Source organism: Astatotilapia calliptera, chromosome 7 (assembly GCF_900246225.1).
Source record: "Astatotilapia calliptera chromosome 7, fAstCal1.2, whole genome shotgun sequence".
NCBI classification, from domain to species: domain Eukaryota; kingdom Metazoa; phylum Chordata; class Actinopteri; order Cichliformes; family Cichlidae; genus Astatotilapia; species Astatotilapia calliptera.
The window spans coordinates 23,327,084-23,344,738 of record NC_039308.1 but is presented as its reverse complement, the minus strand read 5'-3'; the positions used below and the strand labels follow the sequence as shown (position 1 = coordinate 23,344,738).

Below are 17,655 nucleotides of genomic sequence, written 5' to 3'. Positions count from 1 at the left end.
AGGATTATGTTCATTTGGTAAATTATGGTCCCAGCTCTAGTCTGATAAACTATATAACAGGGTAAGCTACTGGGCTGAATGTTGTGCAACGAGTTGTTGAGTGACAAGAGTGCACAGTCTTTGTCAGTTCCATCCTTCACTTATTAGATCTGGTGTCAAAACACCAAGATGGAGTCATGGTTTAACGTTGTAAACATAGTTAATGATCCAAGTAGTGATATAAAAAAAATTAAAAGAGAGAACAAGATGGAAATAGCCAAACTACACAGCTCTGCGCTTCAAAAGTTGCAATTTATTTATTTTTCAATAAATATATGGTAGGTCCAGAGAACAAGTCCCAGCTTTGTTTTGAAACATTGGTTCTATTACATGTGATCCAGTCACTCATAGCAAATCTATTTATTTCTATATATCTAATCTAACACTGTTATGTATTTAACTTATTATGTAACTTTAGCTGAATGAAAGGTGAAGATGGACGGCAACAGCTGTAATGTTTTTATGAGGTCATTAAAAGCCGATGAACTTGGGATTCCTGGATGTTGTTATGTGCAGTGTTTGAAAATGTTTGATCCCGAGGTGTTGCAGTTTCTTATGACAGTAGCAGATCTCAGTTTTGTGGATGCCATGTGTCAAAACAATCGCAGGAAACTGCTTTACACATCTACTAATCTGTGCTTCACAAATAGATTGAATCATAGGCGCTCAGTGTCTGAACAGTTTTGTTTGTTTTTACTGTTATACCAAAAGATATATTTTTTAAAAGATTTTATTCACTAGATTGATGTGATCATTAGAATGATGTGAAGTTAAGAAGGTTCAGCCAAGGCACTCAGTGTTAAAGTATAGCTTGTAATGGTTAAAGGCTTGTTCAGCTGGTACTAGTTGTTTTGTACAATCAGTACAAAACAACTGGTGCCCAAGACAAACGCCCATGTTGGCTGAATCTTTATCAACTTTCTAATCTTTGAGGTTGTCCCACTGGTGTCAAGGTTTACAAAACTACAGTATCTCTCCATAATCATAGGTGTGTTTATAACTTCAGTATCCTGCTGCATACCCCCCCTTGCGTGGATCGGACTGAGCATACACCTTGTCATCATGACACAGTACTGCCTGCACCACGGCTCCCGTCGATGTGAGGAGTTTTGTCTCATGGTTCTTCCTTGCCAAACCATCCAGGACATCCTGGAAACCAAAGCATGAGTGAAGACAGACTCTAAGCACAAAAACATGACTGACTAGGCGTGCCATGTAAACATGTGGGGAGGGGTTGTCTGTTCAGTGTTTGTCCATTAACACTGCTGTTTTTGCATGAGAGTAGAGAGGATTATTTTAATACTTTTTGCATTGCACAGTACTTGTAAACTGTACTTGTAAAGAGCACTTTTAATAAGAGAACTGGAGTGCTGGTCAGCAATCACCCCACATGTAATGGTGCAACCAAGTTAACTATGTAAGAATAAGAATATAAAACATGAACGATCTTTGGACCAGGAAGTCAGTGTCTGCTGTTAGAAAAAAACAGATGCAGAATTTAAAGGGGGTGGAAGTTTGAAATGAACCAAGCATAAAACTCTATTACTGAAACATTTTTTTCTTTTCAGGTATGGAAATTCATAATTGTAAACTGGTGCCAATAAAAAAAAAAGTGTGCTACATTTTTTTTTTTTTTTTTTTTTTTTTTTTTTTGCTTTTTAGTCAAACTGAATTAGAAAATTCAGAACAGCAATACTTATATTTTTGCATTAAAATATCGTTATGATTGGTGGATTAACTGTAACAGAAACAGAGAAATTTTGTAATTACCAATACTGCTAATTCAGAGTAGCTGTGGTAGTAAATTTACACCAGAAAAACATAAATTTGTCAAGCATTGTATTTGTGATGTACAAATATATCACCTAAAACTGTTCTTGTTTTCAGTTTTCTCTTTCTCTCTCCCTTCTTCTCCTCTCTGTGTAACCTGATTACAGAAGTATGGCTCTAGAATCATGAAATCATCTGTAATTGTTTCTGCTTGCAGTCCAGTTTTCAGCTCCACCACATCCCCAGATTATAAACTCAGTAAATATCAGCTTTGTTCCAGCCTTTTATAATTGTTCTAGTCTGCTCCAGCCTAGCCTCTAAACTTCTCACCATGAATTAACACACATGTTATGAACACTCAGAGAGTCCTGGTCTGGTGTCTTGTTCAATTTTGTGAACAGAGGTGAAATGCCACAAATTAGACCATTAGCATAACCCTAGTACAACCATTTCCTCCCTTATTGTTACGCTGTTTTTACCCATGAAGCTAAAGATGAAACAGTGTTCCCAGTTCTTGTCATGACTTTGGTTTATACAGTGTTTCTTAGGGTTGTGAATAAAACATAGTTTCCCTGCACACCACACCACCGCCCAGTTGTTGTTTACTGCTTGTGACACTCACTTTGTCAAAGCCAGGCTCCGCTACAGTGATGTTAGGACTCAGCTGGTTGTGGACCCTTGGATCTAACACAGCTTCTTTCAGATCATAGTTGAAGAACAGGGTGTTTAGAATCACCTAATAAGTATTAAATAGAAACCAAGTTATTAATTAGTTTCTACATTTAACGAGTAGAAATGAGTGTTTTACATAGGTATCGGTACGCATTTTACCTGAGCAACAGAGGTGGTGATTTTTGTTCCTCCTGAACCTCCGACCACCATCTTCACTTTGTTGCTTTTGTCAAAAAGGATTGTTGGACACATTGAAGACATTGGCCGTTTCCCTTTTTAAAATGATATGTTGATAATAATTACTTTCTGAATGTCTGAGTCAGAGCAGATTCATGTGCATGCACACAAGATATTATTCAGTAACCGTCAATAACCAGGCTGACATCTGCATGACTTTTAATCACTCTGTCATTAAAAAGCTCATCTGTCTTGCAGAGTCGCTGGTTTTAAGGCCCTCTTATGTGTGTTCTCAGTCTGTACGAGCGTGGTGGCCATAACCTTACCTGGCCTGATGAAGTTGTTCGGTGAAGGAGGCACACCGAAGCTGTTTGTGATATCAGGCGAGCTGAAGTCGTCCATCTCATTGTTGAGAATGATCCCTGTTGATGCTGACATAACTTTGGAGCCCAAACTGCAAAAAACAAACCCAATAACCAGTAAGAAATCACATAAGTTGTACACACATGAGTGATTAACTTCATGAAGTGTCAGTTAGGAAGTCGTACTATAGGTTGATAGTGCTGGTGGCAGCCACAGCACTTCCATCTTCAGCTACTACCGAGAGGTGCGAGGTCCCGTAGTTTTCAGGCAGATAAAACTCTGGCTCGTAGTAGTTCATGTGATGTGTGGTTTCATCGGTAATCTTTTCACGGAGGGCATCGGCATACAATTGTGAAGTCATATTCTGGATGAGCTTTGGGGGAGAAATATTATAATTATACACATGCAAAACCTAAAAAGGTTTCCTATTATTCTGTCCTCAGGTTTTAAAGATTCTAGCCTAATCAGAATATGCAGGGTAATTTTGTTTTTCTCTTTTCAAACAGTGTCGAACAATGACTCTCATGGAGGACTAACATCAAATTTGGATTAATTTCAATTGTTTTTTTAAAATTTGTTTGATTTGTTTCATTATAGAAGTGATGTCAAAAACTCCTTTAATAATTGTATAATCTATAACCTTACACCTGTGATGTTGAGAAACTTCCGATCTCCGAGCATGGTTCTCTTTGCGTAAGCGAAACGATAGGCCTCAACCATGCGGTGGTAGGTTAGGATCTTTTTCTCAGTGCTTGCCACGCTATCTGAGGTGAAGTTGTAGCCTGCAGAAAATACAACAATAAGTACCATTTCATTTAAAGCACAGCCTTACCCACAAATGGTTGTTCAGGTAGGAAATGAGACACAAAATGCAGGCTGTTCCTGTGCTTTTCATTTAGTCTAAAAGGGAGCTGCAATCAGACCAGAGCTGACAGCCACATGAGGAAACAGGGAGATGGCTGAGAGAGCCAGAGTCTGGGTCTGATGGGTTTCAGCTGACAGCGGCAGGAGTCACAGTAAATCAGCCGGATGGAAGTTTTTGGACAGTGAAATGTGTGTGTGTGTGTGTGTGTGTGTGTGTGTGTGTGTGTGTGTGTGTGTGTGTGTGTGTGTGTGTGTGTGTGTGTGAAGCCTCCACCATTCAACTCTGTCCAATTAGAGATGAAATAGTGAGATTAATGTGAGTGTGTGGGAGGCAGGGCGGAAATAGTGAGGAAAGGAAAGGAAAGGAAAGGAAAGGAAAGGAAAGGAAAGGAAAGGAAAGGAAAGGAAAGGAAAGGAAAGGAAAGGAAAGGAAAGGAAAGGAAAGGAAAGGAAAGGAAAGGAAAGGAAAGATTAATATCTTTAAAGGAAGATTTGGGATCTAATCGTTAGAAGAAGAGACTGTCTCTGACCTAAAAAGTTACTGAAGCAGGGAGACAGTGTCCTCCCAGGCAAATATTTTAGATAGTATAGCATTCCCCAACCAACAAGGTCAAGGTCAACTTTATTTATATATCACATTGCCAACAGTCCATGCTGCACAAAGTGGAGCATGGAAATAGCATCACAGATGTAAAACAGACAATTATCTTTGGATCTTCACTACTTCAATAAAATTAAAGCTCTTTTAATCCAAATGGGCCCCACACTTTCAACCTGGAGCACTAATTTAATTTTGGCATAGTTATCCCATATCTATATGATAGTTCACTGAAAATCATCCCAAAGGTAGATCTGTGCTTTATCCCATCATTCCAGCTGCTCTTAGGTAGCAATAAGTCAAAGGTGCTTTTTATTGAAGTGAGACTGAAGAGATTTAGTGCACAGTAGATCAGCTTGTTGAGTCTTTTCTGAAAGACTGACTGGTAGTGTGAAGGCAGCTCACATAAAAGCTTATTCTCTCCCACTCGGGATGTTTTTTTGGACAAAGCATCAAGGCTTACCATTCAAGATGTTTAATATCAGCGAGAGCACAGGGCCGCTAGCGGGGGCATTGGGAACAACCATGGTGTACTCCCCCACGTTCACCCTTAGAGGGTTCTCATCCAAGACAGGCGTATAATCCTGCAGATCCTCCATTGTGATGATGCCGCCTAAACAGATTGACAAACACTGTGAACGCACACTTGGACAGAACTGCTGCGTTGCACAAATCCTCTTTATCGTGAAAATTAGATGTGCATAGAGGTGTATGTAGCTATTTAAAGACTAAATATAAAGACTTTTTATGGAAACTGCGTATATGGGGTTTTCTAGGTACAGAAACATGATTTTAATTGCAGAAACTGCTGTTCTCATAAGTCTAACCCTTTGACTGTAAATCTCAAAACTGGGAAGATAGCTGCGACTATCAGCACAGGAGAACTGAACGTTTGCTGCCAGACTCAAATCAGTTCAGTCCTGATGTTAAGTGCTGGTGAATTTCTATATATGTGACTCCAACTCATCTGTTTTCCCGTTCAATTAAAATGTCTGCTTATTAGTGTTAAAAACTATACTTTGTAAAATAAAAATAGTACCTGCTGCCTGGATATCTGCCACAAGCTTCTGAGCCAATTCTCCCTTGTAAAAAGCATCAGGACCCTCTTCGGCTATTTTTCTATAGGTTTCCGCGAGCTTGGTAAATTTAACGGTTTCATTTTCTTTTAGGACGTCGCTTTTCTCCCCGCAAAAAACTTGACTGAAAGAAGAGAAGATGATTTACAATGGATTTAGTCACTGTCTAAATAATGTCACAGTTTTTATAGGGATAGTTCCCTTCTTCTCACCACAAGGTTGGGTCCTGCATGATGGTTTGCTTATTACTAGACAAAGCTGAGGCAAGTGCCTTTCCCAAAGGAAATCCTTTCTCTGCAAGTTCAATGCTTGGCATAAACAAGTCTTTCCAAGGCAGTTTTCCATGTCGCTGGTGTGCCATCTGGTAACCTCGAATCTCCCCTGGCACAGCAATCGCCAACCCTCCTAATAACAATGAGGATCAGGCACAAGGAAGTCTTAAAGATTTTATTTTGGTGCACTGAAGTTCTTTAGAGGTTTTTTAAAATAATTTTTAATCTAAATGATTGTTTAATTATTTATTTCACAAGCAAATCTTTAAGAAATTACACTCTCTGACACTGATCACCCTTTTCTCCATCACAATCACAAAGTCATCAACTTCCCTCAGTTTGTTGCCATGTCAGATAGTGCTGGTTAAACATTACCTTTCTGGGATAGATCTGTACTGTTCCCAAACATGTTTTCTGTTGCGTTGCGTGGTGCCGTCTCCCTGGCATCAATGGTCTCAACTCTCCCTGTGCAGGTCAGGAAAAGCATTTAGGGGCCCAATGAAGTGGAAGCTTTATGGGTTTGTTGTGTTAGTGGGAAAGTATAAGAACAGAGTATTTGAAGTAAAATGCATTTAAGACGGCAGGTGTACCAGTCTTTGCATTATAGATGGTGAAGAAAAGTCCTCCTCCGATACCCATACTATGAGCATTCATCAGTCCAACACACAAAAAAGCAGCTATAGCAGCATCTACTGCAGAGCCCCCTCTCTTCAGCATGTCCCTGAGGTTTGAAATAAAAAGGAGACAAAGTGGGAAGGGAAGGTGCTGGAAGTTTTACAGTTAAGATCCTCCGAAGTATCTTGTGGACAGATCTTACCTGCCGATCTCTGAACATGGTCCAGCGTCTGCTGCCACAGCTGCCTTAGAGTACCCCCTCTCACTTTTTGTCTCCCTTCTCCCCACACCAAAGTAGACGCCCACAAAAGTAGCAGCTGCTGCCAGCAGCAGTATTGTCAGTGCCACAATTATTGTCTTCTTTTTCATTTTTATACCTCAAACACAACAAATAATTTCTTTAATACCTCAGAAGACTTGGCTTGTATTTTAAAAGTTGCAATGTTGAGCTAAAACAAAGCAGCAGGAACATGCAAAACACTGAGATTATACATCCTCTGACAGACATACAATACATGTTTAAATACTTTGTGCAATGTGAAACCAAACACGACTGCTCGCACCTGTACCAGCTACATAAAGAGGTTGTAGATGAAATTAATTCAGCAGAGAGAAAACTAAAAATATATATCATGTCCAGTGGCTTGGGTAAATAATTTAGAAATTTAGTCATCATTATACAGCTACGCTCATCATGTATTCCCATTTGATCCAGGTCAGCAATGCCAGTTTGAGGAAAAGATTTGTAGATTTGATAAGTCTGAGGCACAAGATTTCCAACGTTGTGTAATATTAACATAACCACAGTAAGAGCCCTAAGAGAATCCATTTCTAATACTTCCCTGAAAAAACGTCTTGGAAATTGTAGCCTGCAAAGCTTCACTACACGAATAAAACCAGAGAATGTGACGGGAAAGCAAATTAATAGCTGCGCAGCACATTTAATATTAGTGCACATCAGTATAAACTGACTAGTTATACAAAGCTGTCGTCTGTTTTCACACCTCACACACAAAATAACTTCAATAAACTGAAAACGGCCCCTTTCTTCAATTTAAATTGAACATTTTGCTTTCACAGATATGAATCAATGACCTCTCTTACTTCAGTTCCTCTCGGGGTCTCAGCAGCAGGCTGCACGCTGTGCCACGGTCTGCAGGAGTTGAACGGTAAAAGGCTCACTCAAGGTCTCGATGTGTGATTGTCACAGAGTAGTTAAACTTTAAACCATCCCACCATAAAACACCATACTTGTGTTTTTGATTGGGGTGAAAGATGCAGGCAGACGAAAGTATAGAAAATGAAAGAAAAAAAAAACCTTAGACAGCTGCTTTCAAATAATTAGTTTTCTGTATTCAAGCAACTTTCTAATATCCACAGACAACTGCACAACCCTGGAGCTGAGAGTAAGAAATAATCGCCAGATGAAAGGCTCTTTATCTGTGGTAATACTTTATCTGTGAAAAAGATTAACCAGCAGTAGCCTCAGTTTGCTGATGGTTCACTTTAAATAAATGCCAAACGTTTTATAGTTAACACAGGACCTGTTTCCTTCTCTTAAGTAACACAGCGCCTGCAGGAATGTCATTGAGTTTTTTTTCTTTCTATGACTTCACACAAAACCTAATATTTAGGTTTTTAAATAAAGTGCCTTCTCATCGGAAAAGTGAAGGCTTTCTCGGCTGCGAGGGAGAAGATCTGCCATGAGGCGAGGAAACAAACTCTCTGAACAAACTGCAGGAGAACCATGTGAACGAGTGCAAAGCTGACTGAGGAAGGTCAGTTAAGTAAGCATTCAGGCCGAAAGCAGCAGGGACACGATGGATTACCTTCTTATGTAAGAAAAATTGTGTATGTTTCTGTTCTGTGTCCTGTGTACTGTTTGTTTGTATATGTGTGTTTTTGGCTGCTGTTACAACCAAATTTCCCTTTGTGGGACAATTAAAGGATTATTCTATTCTTATTTTTGACTGATTTCAGAATCAGAATCAGAATACTTTATTGATCCCTGGGGGAAATTATTTTTTGTTACAGTGCTCCATTTTAAACCAACATTAAGACAAGACAGACAATACGCTAACTAAGAATAGTACAATATATACATATATATACATACATACATACATAAGTCACTTATAAATAAATATTTGGAAAAGAAACGTGTAGCTGTAGCAGCAAACAGTGTGTTAAGTGGATGCGTTGTACAGGGAGATGGCCACAGGCAGGAATGATTTCCTGTGTCGTTCAGTGGTGCTTTTCGGTAATCTCAGTCTCTCACTGAACGAGCTCCTGTGACTGACCAACATGTCATGGAGTGGGTGGGAGGTGTTATCCAACATTGTCTTTATCTTGGACAGCATCCGCCTCTCCGACACCACCTTGAGGGAGTCCAGCTCCATCCCCACAACATTGCTGGCCTTACGGATCAGTTTATTAAGTCTGTTGGCATCTGCGACCCTCAGCCTGCTCCCCCAGCATGCAACAGCATAGAGGATCGCACTGGCCACCACAGACTCATAGAAAATCCTCAGCATTTTCTGGCAGATGTTGAAGGACCTCAGTCGCCTCAAAAAATAGAGACGACTCTGGCCCTTCCTGTAAAGTGCTGTGGTGTTTTTAGCCCAGTCCAGTTTATTGTCAATGTGTACTCCAAGGTATTTATAGTCCTCCACAATGTCAACACTGACCCCCTGGATTGAAACAGGGGTCAAGTGTTTCCTGGTCTTCCTGAAGTCCACGATCAGTTCCTTGGTCTTTGCCACGTTGAGCTGCAGATGATTCTGCTCACACCACGTGACAAAGGAGTCGACCACAGCCCGGTACTCTGTCTCATCATCCCTGCTGATGCATCCAACCACCGCAGAGTCATCAGAAAACTTCTGAAGATGGCAGGTCTCTGTGCAGTGGCTGAAGTCTGTGGTGTAGAGGGTGAAGAGGAAGGGGGAGAGGACAGTCAAAACTTGAATGAATCCAGGAACATCTTTACTTTAGCAAAGACACTTCTAATAACTGAATTAAAATATGGTGCACCTGGTGTTGAATTATGCTAAACTATGGATTTTACATTCAAATACGTCCTTGTTTAAAAACCAAGGATTTTTTGTTAGAAAAACTACCCACATACATGGGTTTTTGCAGTTTTTATGTGAGCAATAAACTGCATGATTGCCAGATGTAGCTAAAAAGATGGGATTTTTAATTTATGATAAAATGACAAACTCATATATGCAAATTGATATATTTTTTATATATGTATTTATATTTCGGATGTCTATTTAGTATATTTGTGTGGATTTCTTAAATAAGCACTCCCGTTTTTTGTTTTTTGCTTTTTTAATTGAATTTTCTGGTAATTATTTAATGGTTCGGGCTTCACTGGGTTAAATTCTGTGTAAGCTTTCAGTGTAGCTCATCACAGAAAACACACACAGGTGGAAATGAGTGATGTAGCAGCTCCAACCTATTATAGAATAGAATCAAACAGAATGTGCTTTTTACTGATAAGAGGCTGATTCGTTTAAACTGCTGAATTTGATTAATCTGAATCTTTCCCCAGAGAGCAGGGCAAAGAATCAGTGACGTCCGGGTGGGTGTGATCCATTATTATACACCTGGCTTTCCACTGGAGTCAGGGTGTCGCGCTGACCACCACCTGCCCTCACCAGCTATGCAGCTGGCGAACCACACCACGCAGCAGAGGGTCCGAAGGCTCTCTGCTGTTGAATGATAGAAGCTGCTCAGCAGGTAGCAAGGGAGGTGAACGTGTCTTAGCTTCCTCAGGAAGCAAACGCCTCAGCTGGGCCTTCCCCACCTGACAGGAGATCCGTGGTTCAAATGAGGTCAACCTAAATGTGAACACCAAGGTAACTAAAACTATCTACCTGCTCTACTTCTTGAAGTCCACAATCATTTCCTTGGTTTTTGTAGTGTTTAAATCCAAATGATTGTGATAGCAATAACCTGTGAGAGGCCTGACCTGCTCCCTGTAGGTGGTTTTGTTATTATGTAGAGTTGTTCACCTCAACTAAAATAATGTTTCATTCCATCCTAATGCTGGGGTTTGTTTTTAAGGATATCAGAGGCCAGATTGAGATGGTTTGCAGGATGGCTCTGGTCATTTAGCTGTATTTTCCCTATGTGTGTTTTAAATTCTGGATCCCTTGTCCCATGTGGCCGGTGCACATGGGACAAGGTGCAGGTCCCGTCCCATCCCAGTGACGAACTATTTCGACTTCTGCAATCAGGCAGAAGTTTCCACACTATCAGGGCAAAAACAGAGAGACTCAAGAGGAGCTCCCACTCCCACTTCCCTCATAACATCACCCAAAGTGACAGAAACAGGACATTATATCATATTCTTGTCACGTCCCAGAACTTTTACTGTCATGTTTCATATCATATCTGATTTATTATTACATCACACACTGATTCACTGATCATACTGCTTCACTACTATTTATATTACTCTGGTTACTCTGTTTAATTATCCTGTTAAAATACTCTGCTTACATTACTCTGGTCACTTTGTTTTCTCTGCTTTCATTGTTCTGTCAATACATTGTTGTGCTAATATGGCACAAAGCACTTTAACATTAAGTTCGCACATTGTACTTTTTTCAGATTTAAATTTAAAATTTCCAGATTTAATTTTAATTTAAATGTACTTGTTTTTAATATAATGTCTTGCACAGTCAAAGGAGCAGTTCAAGACACATTTGACTGTGTGTTGTACTTGTATCACTATGCATGTGACGAATAACGAATCTTGAATCTGTGGAGCCGCAGCTATCAAAGCACTCAAAAATCCAATTTAGGCATTTAAGGAACACAGACCTTTGACCTTTGAATTGCCAAACAAAACAATTATAGTCTTCTTCTTCTTTACTAATTTGTCCCCATCACTTTGCTCCTGCTGTGACATCACCAACAGACAGCATTGATGTTTTCATAGCTGTAACCCTCAGGCTGTACTAAATATTCAGAGTTAGGTGCATTGCTCCATGTCAGACGAAAGAGAACAGCAGGAAAATGGTGCCTTCATAATGCAACAAAACACAGAAGAGATGGGATATTGTTCTTTCCTTTTCACAAGAACAATGAAGCTGTAGATTTCTCCTCAGGCTCCACCCAACTGACAGCCATCTGCCAGACAGATTTTTTTTAAAGTTTGGTTTAATGGCGTCTTTAATAAAAGATGTTATTGCAGAACTGTGGGTGAGTCAGATTACTCTAAAATACAAATTGCACTCCAAGTTTTCTAGTTTGGTTCCACCAGACTGGTTGTGGAGTTTCTGTTATGGACTTTGCATTGTTCAACCTGTGGCCTGCATGGGTTTTATTAGCATGATTAAAGTTCAAGGAGTAATTTCAATATACAGTGGAACATAATCAGAATCAATCTGAATCTAACCACGTAATCAGGGATTAATCAAGCAGTTCTTGTCAATCTAAATGTCATTATTTTTTCTGATTGTGTAACTTAGATGACATTTTATTAGTTATTACCCAGCCCTGTGAGGATGAAGACTAGATATGGAGTCTTCATTCATATAGTGTGTAATTTTTATCTAAAGGCAGCTATGTCTGTGTCATGGTCAGTTTTGAGTTTGTCGGAGGTTTGGGGATTTTTTTTTTTACATTCTTTTTTGGGGATTTTTAAATTATTGTGGAGTTTAGTTCTGCCTGAGAGTCTTACATCTGGGTCCTTTTCTGTCTTGCCTCACACACCATTTTATGACAGTCTGGCATACAAAAGCATATAAGGAGCTCATGGCAAAGCCTGACCCCAAACCATCTATGTGGTGGTGGTGCAACACAGGTTGGTAAATCAGTTCCTATGTTGCATGCAGGTATGTTGAACCACTGAGACACGTCAGCTAAGAAGCATGAGTGTGGCTGGGAAGGTAAAGGAATGCCTCACTCCACCGCCATAAAGAGCAGTGAGCAAAGTGAGCCACAGGTGTTCTCGCAGCACGCTAATGATTCTCCTTGAATTTAAATGTTAGCCCACGTCTCATAAACCACACGGTGACTGTGGTGTCCCTCAAGCAGAACAGAGAGAATGAGGAATCCAGGAGATGGAGCTGCAGATCATTAAAGATTTTTTTCCGTACACCTGCTGCTCCTGGAGTAGGCCTCCGCCTGTGAGCGCCGACACATCCTGCAGCACAGCATCCCAAAGGCTCTGCATCAGTTTGGAGACACAAGGGCAGATGAAAGGTGAAATCCACAGTAAACAAAGAGTTCGATTTCGTTCTAATAGTCCACTTGCGTCTCTCTTCAAGGATCTGTATAAGATTAGTATGACTCTTCAGTACTGCTACAGTAAGTCAGAAATTATAAGCTTTCTCATTATCCACTTCAGTTTTAGAAAAAAGGCTGTTGTTAAACAACGTTAAAGGAAAGTTAAAGTTAAAGGAAAGTTAAAGTTAAAGGAACGAGATTTAAGGGCCCACCAGCAATCTGGCAGTACTCGTCACCAGTGCATGACAGAGGGCACATCCAAAGGTCTCCGCGGTCCATTTTTGTAGTGACGGCCCATGAACTGTTCAAACAAGGATTTGCTGTTGGGACATGGAACTTCTTTGAGGCGATCTTTGTAAAGGGTGCACTGGGTGGTGTGGGAGGAGCCCTAAAGAGGAAGGCTGACAGTCTGGTGAGCAAAGGGACAGACATTCCTGATGCTACAGAACTGTTTGCTGCGTTACAAAAGACAGAAATGGTAATCAGGTTGTTTTTTGCCAATGATGATGCAGTAGAGAAAGCAGTTCAGGAGATGCCCAAAGATGTGCCATCAATTCAATCCACAATGAGGATACATCAGGCAGTGACCATTGCCCAGGCAAAACTGACATGCAGGGATGTCGGGTGCCTGTGCACACTAAATTCTGATCTGTGAGTGCTTTAATGCAAAGCATTTCACACTCAATCATTAACAGATAGCACCCAAAGCCACAGATATTCTGTGGCAAAGTCCTGAAGTTGTTGGCGAATGGTGTGTGGTAAAGTAGTGGTGACCTCCAACCAGGTGTCATCACAGATACACATGTTGAGGTGCATGAACAAAACTGGGGTCATCCCACCACTGAAGCCAGTCACAGCCTGCTATATGGAAATTGAAAAAGAGGCCCAAACTAGAGAGGGACTCTTAGAAAAGGTTACATAAGTTTGTTTTCACACACACTCACACACACACTGACATGCACACATTCTCAGGACATGTTCAATCCTGTTACTTTGCTTTGTTTCTGCAATTATGTCGCTTAATAAATACGATGAACTTGAGGTTTGTGTCAACTTGAACTGATAAATGTACCTTTGGATCTTTAAAAAACACAGTTTCTGTGTGTACATAAGGATTTTTGGTCACAAATATCAGTTATTTGACTTTCTTGACTTTTCTTGGAAAGTCAGTGGAATTCATCCATGCTTTAAACATGTTTTTTGAGTTTTGATAACAGGACTGAAAAAAATGCAAGCATCTTTGGCTTACAAGGCTTGTTAAACTTGTTAACATAACAGCATTACACAGTTGCTGCAGATTTATCAGCTCCACGTCCATGATGTGAGTCTCCTGTTCCAACACATCCCAAAGGTGCTCTATTGGACTGAAATCGTGTGACTGTGGAGGACATTTGAGAGGACATTTGAGAAACCAATCTCAGATAATCCAAGATTTGTGATGTGGTGCATCACCCCGCTGAAAGCACCCATCAGAAGATGGGTACACTGTGGTCATAAAGAGACATGGTCAGCAGCAATACTCAGGCAGACTGTGGCATTTAAACGATGCTCAGTTGGTTCTAAGGGACCTAAAAAATGCCAAGAAAATATCCTCACACTGTTACACCACCAGCAGCCTAAACTGCTGGCACTAGCCCAGATAGATCCATGCTTTTTTTTTTCAAAGTCTGATTCCTACCATTGTAATGTCACGGTGGAAATCAATGCCCATCAGACCAGGCAACATTTTTCCAATCTCCTGTTGTCCAATTTTGGTGAACCTGTGCAGATTATGACATTTATTTTACTGTTTTTAGCTTATAGAAGTGCTGATCAGTGTGGTCTTCTGCTGTTTTAGCTCATCTGCTACAAGATCCAGTGTGCATTTAGAGATGCACTTCTGCGTACCTTTGTCATAATGAGTATGTATTTGACCGACTGTTGCTTTCCTATCAGCTCAAAGCAGTGTGACAATTTTCCTCTGACCTCTGACATCAGCAAGGCATTTTCACCCACAAAACGGCTGATCACTGGATATATTGTTTTTCAGACCATTCTCTGTAAACCCTATTGATGACTGAGTGGGAAAATCCCAGTATGACAGTCTGACTGACACCAACAGCCATGACACGTTCAGTCAAGTCACGTAGGTCACATTTCTGGCCCACTCTGATGCTCACTTTGAACATTAACAGGTCGTGATTGTATATTTAAGTTGAACATGTGTACCTAACAAAGTGGCCAGTGAGTGTAAATACCACTGAAGGCAGGTGACCCATACAGACGCTCCAAATCTCAATAAACAGACGCATCAAAGCATCATGTTGTGATAACAAATTTCACCAAACTGACAAAAACTCAAACTAAACATATTTTCTGGATGCTTTTATTTTTATTCACTTTATTCGCACCCAGTTTCAGATTGTAGTTCAGCTTTAGCCAACTCTAATAGCTATGCAAGAAAACTCAGCTGAGTGTTTTCCTGCACTCTCAAGCTGTGCAGCGAGTACCGATCTGATTGGCTGAGAAGAAACACCATCCCCGAGTAAAGCGAGGGATGCCAGAGTGCTTAGGCAGTGCATGGACAGATGCAGACTGAGAGAAGACGGCGGCGAAACCAGCCGCACATTTACGGTGGCGATGCTGTGCGGTTGGTTAGTAGCCTTCAAACTTTGAGGCACTATTTTATGCATCTCCTCACATTTCAAGTTAAGTGTGATGTTTTGGCTGCACGCTGAAAATTCGCTCTCCGCACCAACAGTGACACATCCTCCCAGGAGTGATGGGCTCTAAGTTGACCAGACAGAGAAGTCTCGATTTTGATAGCAAATTGTCAAAAAGGAGACGCCAGAGGAATGATATTCCTGGAGAGAGCGAGAGGAGTGGCGGCAGGAGCGGAGACTTCTTGTTTACCTCCCTGATGCTCAAGTCCGACAAGCTTCCAGGGATGCTGCGGAAAACCAACCACAGCCCATATGTCAGGCGGGTGGCTTGGGTCCGGGAAATCCAGAGGCTTCTCCGAGAGCAGAAGATGGAGCAAGCGGCCGAAGTGCTGAAAGTGCTGAGAAAGGCAAGAGACCGAGCTTATTTTAATCATGCATGCGCTTACTGTGGAAGCTTGGGGGAGGGGGGACTACTTTATTCCTAGTGTACCTGAAACTTTGTGACTAAAGAATGGAAGGTGGTTTTTAAACAACTGGCCTTCTTAAATCGCTAGGAAGCTGGTTTTGCGTGAAACTGTGTGCTTAATGTTTGAACCATCCACAAGTGCATTTGTAAAATTCTGTAGTTCAGTTTTTGCATGTCTGCTAAAACCTGGTCACGTCTAACAGAACATTCACTAAAAGCAGAAGTTCAGCATAATGATCACACCCCAGCTAGTAATAGCCTTTGGCCATCAGCGTTTCTGATTTCTAAAATCCTGTGCAACTTCTCCTCAAATGAAGGCATGCTGAATAGTTCCATAAAGTCTGTTTCTTTGGTTACATTCTGGTCCAATCAAACATTATTATACTATGAATAATGATTTTATTTTGTTGTTGTTGTACGGCATTTCTTAACACATTGTTGCAGAGCTCTTCACAATTACAAAAAAACACATTAAAGATAAGTATACACAATCCATCATGCAAACACACAGGCACACACAATCTTTTGATTGTGTTTTTTCATAAAGGCATAGTTCTGTGCATCCATTCGGTTTGAGTTATATCACAAAAATACTGGATGAAAGATTAGAGAAACATATGAAACCACAGAAATTAGTTCTCAGTAGTTATTTAAAACACACCCACTTATTCAGCTTACCTGATAAACTGAGGGGGCTGATGTACTACAACCTCAAAAGAGTTTACAATAAAGTCAAAAAGATTTCAAATTAGAGCTTGGGTCAGTATATAAAGACTGCTCAGATGACTGGAGCCTGGAGCCTGGCCATACAAGGCTATAAAGGCTTTATATGAAATTAGTAACACTTTGAAATGAATTCACAAATTTCACCGGATGTCAGTGAAAGGGAAGCCAGGATAAGAAGGGTGGTGGCCATGTTTTTTGTGAGCAGCTGCAATTCTGGATGAGCTGATGATGGGCTAAGCGGGACTGAGGGACGCACATAAAATGTGAGAGATGAGAGAAAATTAAAGTGCGTACTAAAAGCTCTAAATTATGGGTGGGTCTAAATGATCTGTGTTTGATTTATGCATTGTTTTTTGGTTGAACGAAATAGGTTTGAATGAGCTTAGAAATGTGAGATTAAAAATTCAGATGCTGGTGAAATATTAAGATTCAGATGATGAAGATAGAGATGATAAACTCAGGCTCAATATTTTTATCAGCCTTTTATATTAACACTGAAAGTGTGAGTAGGCAGACTTAAGAACCTGGGGTGACTCTGTTTAACAGTCAAGTTTATAGAGTATACAAAGCCTGTATATAATGTAAATGAATGGCATGTCTGTTCACTGTTTTCATTGTTAAGAAGGCTTAAGAAGCAGTTTATCCAAAAGTCTTGGAGGTTATAATACACCATTGTTAAAAATAGCTCTAATCAGTCCCCGATCGAAACACCTTTCTTTCCCCAGCTTCATAGCTCTGAAATAATATACAGGTCTAGGGTAAGGGAAGCCTTTCTTCTCTCATCTGTTACACATTGCTGTGTGTTGCCATCTCTGGGTTAATCCTTGCTCTAGATTTATACAAACTAGAGAAATAAGAAAAAATAAATATTTTTCAAGCTTGAAGCCTGAGCTTCCTGCTGCCTTCTGTTAGCTGTGATCAAAGGGAACAGTTCTGAAGTTCAGACAAAAGCAGTTTTGATCAAGAGGGCCTCCTGTCATGAAAAGTCCCTGCCCATCTGTAGGGTGCTGTAGAATAAATTATACAGATGTGTGCAGATTAAAGCAGGAAACAATGCCGATGGGAAGCTCTCAAAAGTCTGAATTAAAGACAGATTTATGGGTATCCTTCTGCTAAAACCAATAGCAGAGCA

At 40.4% G+C, this 17,655-nt stretch overlaps 2 protein-coding genes across 2 annotated transcripts in view; one reads left to right on the top strand and one right to left on the bottom strand.

Annotated features, from left to right (window-relative positions):
* Positions 1-279: 279 nt before the first annotated feature.
* On the bottom strand, positions 280-7,600 carry ggt1b (gamma-glutamyltransferase 1b). The gene is made up of 13 exons (XM_026173904.1): positions 7,551-7,600; positions 6,649-6,823; positions 6,422-6,552; positions 6,207-6,296; positions 5,772-5,964; positions 5,523-5,683; positions 4,947-5,096; positions 3,667-3,803; positions 3,207-3,394; positions 2,985-3,112; positions 2,641-2,753; positions 2,432-2,545; positions 280-1,188 (listed from the first exon to the last, which is right to left on the bottom strand). The coding sequence occupies exons 2-13, from the start codon at positions 6,813-6,815 to the stop codon at positions 1,042-1,044; spliced, it is 1,719 nt and encodes a 572-aa protein (XP_026029689.1). The 5' UTR covers positions 6,816-6,823; positions 7,551-7,600; the 3' UTR covers positions 280-1,041.
* A 7,638-nt stretch (positions 7,601-15,238) lies between these two features.
* The window catches only part of lrrc75bb (leucine rich repeat containing 75Bb), a 35,852-nt gene continuing 33,435 nt past the window's right edge, over positions 15,239-17,655 (top strand). The window contains exons 1-2 of the mRNA XM_026173922.1: positions 15,239-15,322; positions 15,430-15,738. Coding sequence (XP_026029707.1) covers positions 15,451-15,738 — 288 coding nt within the window. The 5' untranslated portion in view covers positions 15,239-15,322; positions 15,430-15,450. The remainder of the gene's footprint in view (positions 15,323-15,429; positions 15,739-17,655) is intronic.

Coding starts and splice junctions, on each gene's coding strand:
- ggt1b (XM_026173904.1), bottom strand. CDS start 6,815: ATGAAAAAGAAGACAATAATTGTGGCACTGACAATACTGCTGCTGGCA. Junction 5,684..5,771: donor ATGCAGGACCCAACCTTGTG/GTGAGAAGAAGG, acceptor CTCTTCTTTCAG/TCAAGTTTTTTGCGGGGAGA. Junction 2,546..2,640: donor TCACCACCTCTGTTGCTCAG/GTAAAATGCGTA, acceptor AATACTTATTAG/GTGATTCTAAACACCCTGTT.